Raw genomic sequence first — 7,338 nt, forward strand, 5'->3', positions numbered from 1 at the left:
TACATTCGGAGTAAATTCATATTGATCAAGAGAAACAAATGAAAAAAAATTAGATTGAAGGTAAATATAAAATAATTCATGTTTTGATACATGAAGTACACCTCCGGTCACTAATATAAGCAAAAATCCATTTTTTAGATTCATTCAATAAATGACGTATGTAGCCTATAATAAAGACTACATACATCATTAATTGAATGAATCTAAAAAATGGATTTTTGCTTATATCAGTGACCGGAGAGTGTAAATGAGAGTGGTTTAAGTTACTTTTGGCTTTCCGTTTACTCTTTGCATACACCCTACACAGTCCCTCTCATAAAGATTCCAAAAATCGCTTATAATCTCTTCTATCCAAACGCGCGTTAAACCTAAGCTAAAACCTTCACAACTTCAATGGATCCACCACGTCGTCCTCCTCGCACCATAATCGACCCCGTCCCCAAATTCCGTCAAGTCGGTTTCTTCACTCCATCCGGTCCACCTGACCGTTCTCAATCCGGTCCACCCGACCCAACTCACTCCCCACCTTTACCCGAAACCTCCGCCGCCGCTTCTCTCTCCCCCGTCATGATCCCTCCGCCACGTCATCTTTCCGATAATCTCCTCCTCCATCGTCCTGCAGCTGCGGTTCCTTCGCCGCGGAGGGCGGAATCGATTAGTGTTGGTGGAAATGGTAGCTATTCTGATGCGGCGCCGGTGTCGCCGGCGCCGTCGTCGTCGTATTCGAGTAGGTTGGGTGGGGAAAGAAGGTTTTTTGATGGGAAGGAGAAGATTGTGGCGAGTTCGTTTCCGAGAGGGGGGTTTGATTTGACTGCTTTGAAAGGGAATGTTGTTGTGAAGGAGAGTGCTTTGACTACTGTTTCTGTTGTTAATGATTCTCTTGGGATTCATGGTAAGTGATTCTACAAAAATTGTTTTTTTGTTGATTTTGAATTTGGTTTTGGTTTTCATGATAGTTTATGGTTTGGTTTGTGTGAATTTGAATTTGAAATGGGTTTGGATTGATTTTAAGTAGTAGAGAATACTAATTGAGATTGTGTTTTTGATAAGCAAGTTAATTAACCACTTATAATATTAGTGGTTAACATGACAAGGCCCTGTTTGGATAAACAGCTTAATTTACAGCTTATAGAACAAGTGAATACTAATTGAGGCCTAATTTGGTTTGTTTGAATACGAAGTCCCTCGTTGGTTTGTTTGAATTTGAAATGGGTTTGGGTTAGGAGCAGTAGTGAATACTAATTGAGGCCTAATTTGGTTAAACAACTTAATTAAGTGATTATAGCATGAGTCGTTACTCGTTACGATAATAAGTATTATTGTATAAACTATTTAGGTAGCCAATGCTAAAATAAAGTCAAACTCTTTGTGTATTTGCTGTAAGTTGCTTTCATAAGCTATACACGAGAGTTTGTGGAAATAAACTGAAAACGGCTTATAAACATGTCATAAGTTGTTTTTGATAATAATCTATAGCTTGGGTTATTTGATTTTGAACTAGATTTGGATTAGTAGTAGATATTACTTGTTGAGGTATTTATGAGCTTAAAGCATACACATTTATCATATAAGTACTTGATTATTTGAATTTGAACTAGATTTGGATTAGTAGTAGAGATTACTTATTGAGGTCTTTAAGCGCTTAAAGCATACACGTTTATCATATAAGTACTTATATATAAGGTATTTCTATAACAAAAGATATAATAAAGTTAAACTTATTGTATATAAGCTATAAGCTGTTTTCATAAGCTACCGAGTTTGTAGAAATAAGCTGAAAATAGCTTATGGACATGTTGTATACTGTTTTCTTAAACTCTTCCGAACAGTCTTATAAGTGATTATGCCAGTTGGTAAGCTCAAATAAGTCAATTCAATTAGAACTTGAATTTGAGTTTCATAAGGTCTAGGGTGAAATTAGTAGTAAGTGGAAATGTAGTTTAATAAATTTGATTGAGCTTTTTGGGGTTCCTTGTGAGAAATTCCTTACATTTTTATTCTTTGGTTGAATTTGGTTTGCTTGAATTTGAAATGGATATGGATTTGAAGTAGTAGAGAATACCATGTTTTGGATAAAGAACGTAATTAAGAGCTTATAGCATAAGTGTTTATCATATAAGCATTTATGTTTAAGGCTTTAAGCTATTTGTATAACAAGAGATAAAATGGAGTCAAATTGTTGAGTACAAAAAATATTAGTTTAACGTATTTTGTTGAACTGTTGAGTGGTGATTAGTTAATCTTATATCATATAGCTTTTATAAGTTATATGTAGTTGAAACTTGAAAGTAATGTGGTATCCCCTTTATAGAAGTTTAGATATATGTGTGTGTTTGTCTTTTGCATAAAGAGAAAGGTCGAATATATAGAATTTAAATATATCATTTGGAAATTTAATTGTACGATTATAAAGAATTGGAATCAGCCTGACTTGCTTGTTATTGATGTACATTAATATGTCTTTTAAAGAGAAAAATTGAATTTTGTTGTCTCCGTTCCGTTTTTATTTTCTTATTATTGTCTTGATTTTGTTACCCTTTTTGGGATTCCTGGTCAGAAATTCTTTATATTTTATTCTGTGTAGATTTTGATTTTGATAATAATCTATGGTTTGGTTTGGTTTGGTTTGTTTGAATTTGAACTTGGAGAATACTAGTTGAGACCATTTTTGGATAGAGAACTTAGTTACGAGCTTATAATATAAAGGCTTATCATATAACTTCTTTATGTATTAGCTGTTTCTAAACTACAGATAAAATGATGTGAGATTGTTTGCATATAAACTATAAGTTGTTTTCATTAGTTATCCAGGAGAGTTTGTGCAAATAAACTGAAAGCAGCTTATGGGCATGTCATAAGCTCCCCAAACAGTCTTACAAGTGTTTTTTTCTTGGTTAGTAGATAAGCTCAAAAACGCCAATTCAAACAGCCATTGTACTTAAGTTTCATCAACTGTAGGGTGAAATTAATTAGAAATTTGATTGAGCTTTTTGTGAAATATGAAGTAGAAAGAGAAAGTAGGATTAATCATCAAATTCTGGTTTGATCTAGAAATTCTGCATAGATAGGACAAGGTTTCTGAATTTACATAATTAGTTTCAGAAAGGGAAGGGAATAAGTCTATTACGTTTGTGAAATGGAGTAATACATTCTACATAATGGGTTTAAAAAGCAGGATATTGTTTGAATTATATAAAAACTAATATTAAGCTATTAACTAGAGAGAGAACATAAGTTATATATATACTAGCATGGAGACAGACATATTAACACTAGCATATTCCTCTCTATGCTTAAGTGTGTATTAGTTTAATGTATTTTGTTGTACTATTGAGTGTTGATTTGTTAATTCTAGATGTAGTTGAAACTTGAAAGCAAAGTGCTATCCCCTTTATTGAAGTTTATATATATATACGTGTGTTTGTCTTTTGCGTTAAGAGAAAGGTCTTCGTTTGGATATATAGAATTTAAATACATCTTTTGTCACATATTGTTTTAATCTCCACTTGAATTGTGTGAATGTCTTGATTTTAACACCATTCACAAGTTTAATTATATTATCATAAGAATTGGAATCAGCCTGATTTTCTTGTTGTCAATTTATATGAGATGTCTTTTAAAGAAAAATTGATTTTGTTACCCTTTTCTTCTTCACCATTAGAAAAAGAAAAACCACACAAAGGAGGAGGGTCAGCTGGGGAAATGAAAGACCAATCTAATAGTTCAAAACAACAGAAACCAAAACTCACAAAAGCTGAAAGACGTGAACTTCAAGAAGCCCAACGAGCTGCAAAGGCTGCTGCAAAAGGTGTGTATTATCATTTCCGTATTTGGTTTTGAAATGGTATTGTGTCCGTCTGTGACTAAGCATTTGAGCCATCTGACTGAAAGTGCTTTTGCTGTTGGGATACTATCCGTGATTATATGTTGATCTTAATAATTTATGGCTCTTGATTCCTAGTTCTTTGTCGGAACTACTTTTAACTGTTCATGGACTCAAAGGTATTTATGAGTTGTTTCATAGGTAACTTTTGTGCACAACTCATTACGATGATGCTAATAAGTTAGAATTTAATAAAATGTGTCACTAGGCGAAGGAAATAAGGCGTCTGCAACTGCTACATCAGCGAATGCAAGACCAGCTAAAGCAGTAAAGCCTGCACAGAAAGCTGACAATGCATCAGTTGCAGCCTCTGAGAAGAAGGGGGGTGATTTTCCACATGAAAAAGATAGAAAGAAAGATGTCCCTCAACCACGCTTGCAGTATGATGACAAGAGCCGAGTGGAGAAAGCTAAACGTCGTTCTGTGGTGAAACAAACTGAGGCTAGGAACAGAGTTGAGTTGTTCAGGCATTTACCACAATATGAACATGGGAGTCAGCTTCCAGATCTTGAGGCAAAGTTTTTCGATCTTTATCCTGTGCATCCTGCTGTTTATAAGGTACTATGCTATCCTGTCATTTGATATCAATGCAACTTTAGAGTATATGATTTCTATACCACTGTTATTTTTGGGTATATAATAGTAGAGTTGATAACTTGTTAAACCCTTTGTACAATGATAATTAATTGAAGTTAAACCCTTAGTACAATGATAGAGGCACAATCTTGAAGTATACACCATCTGCTATGTATGAAGTTATGTTGAATGGCATCCAAATAAAAGCGTATTGCATTTAGCATCCTATAGTTTCACCAAGATACCCCATTATGAGCAAATTGTAGTTAAAAGTTAAAACTTATTCACGAAGTTGTAGTGAATAGGACATTGATTAGGACCCAGTTCAATATGTTTTGTGAAATAGAGCTTTTTAAATATGCTTCCTCAAATTCTAATGATCTTCATTGTGGCTGTCAGGTGGGTTTGCAATACATATCTGGAGATATATCTGGTGGCAATGATCGTTGTATTGCAATGCTTCAAGCATTTCAAGAGGCCATCAAAGACTACAAGGTTCCACCTGAGAAGAGTCTTGGAAGAGACTTGACAGCAAAAATTGGTAGTTATGTATCATTTCTTATTGAGTGCCGACCTCTTTCAATCAGCATGGGAAATGCAATTAGATTTCTCAAAAGTCAGATAGCCAAGCTACCTTTAACCTTGTCCGAGTCAGAAGCAAAAACCTCTCTCCAATCAGATATTGAGCATTTTATAAGTGAGAAGATCGTACTTGCCAACAAGGTCATAGTCAAGCACGCTGTCACCAAAATAAGAGATGGGGATGTTCTTCTAACTTATGGGTCATCATTGGCTGTTGAAATGATTCTTTTACATGCACACGAATTAGGAAAACAGTTTCGTGTTGTGATAGTGGACTCTCGTCCAAAGCTTAGAGGCCAACAGTTACTCCGCAGGCTTGTGGAGAAAGGTCTTAACTGTACATACACACATATAAACGGTGTTTCCTACATAATGCATGAAGTTAGTCGGGTTTTTCTGGGTGCTGAGTCGATACTGTCTAACGGAACGGTATATTCAAGAGTGGGGACTGCAAGTGTTGCAATGGTTGCTCATGCAGCCCGTGTACCAGTCATAGTATGTTGTGAGGCCTATAAATTTCATGAAAGGGTACAGCTGGATTCAATTTGCTCGAATGAACTTGGTATGTATATTCGAGCAGTTTATAGATGATGAGGCTCTTATTTACAGTTTACCATTGGCCTTTTTCCTTATGTCCGTATGAAGGCTGATGTTTTTACGATGTGCTTACAGGTGATCCAGAAGTCATTTCAAATGTTCCAGGTAGAATGGATGTCAACCACTTGAATGGATGGGCCGATATTGAAAATCTGCAACTTCTAAATTTGATGTAAGGATTTATTAATTGCAACACCACACCAAATTGTTGTTTCACCACTCTAACCCCGCATTTTTCTCTAAATTGATTACAGTTATGATGCAATGCCTTCAGATTACGTTTCAATGATAGTCACCGATTATGGCATGGTAAGTGCTGAGTTTAAAGAAGAGCTATACTTTTGCTGCTAAAACATGGCATACGTGCATTTAACATGGAGCCTCATAGTTTGCATTTATCTAGTTGGGCTTTAGATTGCTGTAATCAGTGCAAAATTATGTCCCACTGTGTTTTTAGGAGAATGAATTTGAGGACCAAGATATCAGCTTAAACTGCACAAAACCAAAAAGACACACATAAAACAGGACATGCAAATAGAAAAATACAAAGTATTATTTTGCTAATTTCCGTCCTTAAACTTATTTTCAAAAAGATATTATTGACAAGAAGTGAGAGGGGGATAATTATTTAGTAGAATAAAGGAAAAGAAACCATTATATAATCTCGGTAAATGCTTGGAATAACTAAACTTTGTAGAGCCATTTATCTGAGTTTGAGTCTATTATTAATAAGTCTTGAGCATTTATCCTCAAATCCAGAGTTTGTGGTTCAATTTGTTAGGAGACGAGTGTATGTAGCCCATTCCTTGCATATGTATCATGGCTTAGTCTCCATGTTTTTGAGTTTCAACCAAGTTGTATTTGTGACTATCTTAACTGTAATGCTATTAGGTTGGTTCACTTAAAAAAAATCAGCACAAGCCGTTGTTCTTGTGATATAATACTTTTATTTAACATTCTCAAAGGATATTTGATTTAGATTATGATAGTTTACACGAAATATATTTTGATTAATATTTCTACTTTGGCAGGTTCCCCCCACAAGTGTGCCTGTAATTGTAAGAGAATATGGCAGAGAACAGGTCTGGATATAAATTATGCAAATGTGAAGGCCTAGTAGGAATGTATCCTAAGATAACATGGAAGAGAACAGGTCTTGATATAAATTATGTAATGGAAGTGCGAAGGCCTGATCGAAATAAATTTTAAGATTGTTGTAACTCTATGTTTCTGCATTATTTTCCATATTGGAATTATGTGCCTCTTTGTTATGAAATTTTGGACATTTTTGTATTCAAACTGTCGTAGCGAAGAGAGCAAACATTTTGCCTCTCCAGGCAGATTTATCCATGTATCATCACTCATAAGTTTTGGATAATTTTTCACACAATTTTGGTTTGCCAAGTTTTATATTATACTTAGCTTCATCTCATCTCTGATTTTTGCCTTGTAATAATTATGTAAACCATCACCATAGAGTACTGGGGAAGTTGTCACTAATTTTATTTATTTATTTATTTTGTGATTGCTGCAATGTATCGCATCCAATTAATGCGTACCATTGAACATTGCCATGGTATAACTAGGATGCTTTGTAGCCATTTTATTCTTTATTTTGCTTGCTAGGAATGCATAGTTGCTAGGTGACATTTCATTCTTTGATTTGCTTGCGGGAGATGCAAATTTGCAAAGTATAACTC

General features: G+C 34.7%; 1 protein-coding gene across 1 annotated transcript; it reads left to right on the forward strand.

Annotated features, from left to right (window-relative positions):
* Nucleotides 1-370: 370 nt before the first annotated feature.
* On the forward strand, nucleotides 371-7,028 carry LOC146913041 (NagB/RpiA/CoA transferase-like superfamily protein). Its single transcript, XM_085716290.1, has 7 exons — nucleotides 371-892; nucleotides 3,662-3,808; nucleotides 4,092-4,441; nucleotides 4,859-5,603; nucleotides 5,714-5,810; nucleotides 5,893-5,947; nucleotides 6,670-7,028. Exons 1-7 carry the CDS (start codon nucleotides 394-396, stop codon nucleotides 6,730-6,732), a joined length of 1,956 nt encoding a protein of 651 aa, XP_085572416.1. The 5' UTR covers nucleotides 371-393; the 3' UTR covers nucleotides 6,733-7,028.
* Nucleotides 7,029-7,338: the final 310 nt, after the last annotated feature.

This window comes from Medicago sativa, chromosome 6 (assembly GCF_051527215.1).
Source record: "Medicago sativa cultivar Bolivia chromosome 6, Bolivia_mono, whole genome shotgun sequence".
NCBI classification, from domain to species: Eukaryota; Viridiplantae; Streptophyta; class Magnoliopsida; order Fabales; family Fabaceae; genus Medicago; species Medicago sativa.

What these genes read in the sequence shown, in the direction of transcription:
- LOC146913041 (XM_085716290.1), top strand. Translation starts at nt 394, where the DNA reads ATGGATCCACCACGTCGTCCTCCTCGCACCATAATCGACCCCGTCCCC. An exon ending in AATTTGCTCGAATGAACTTG is followed by an intron (nt 5,604 to 5,713) that starts GTATGTATATTC and finishes ATGTGCTTACAG; the next exon opens with GTGATCCAGAAGTCATTTCA. An exon ending in CTGCAACTTCTAAATTTGAT is followed by an intron (nt 5,811 to 5,892) that starts GTAAGGATTTAT and finishes AATTGATTACAG; the next exon opens with TTATGATGCAATGCCTTCAG.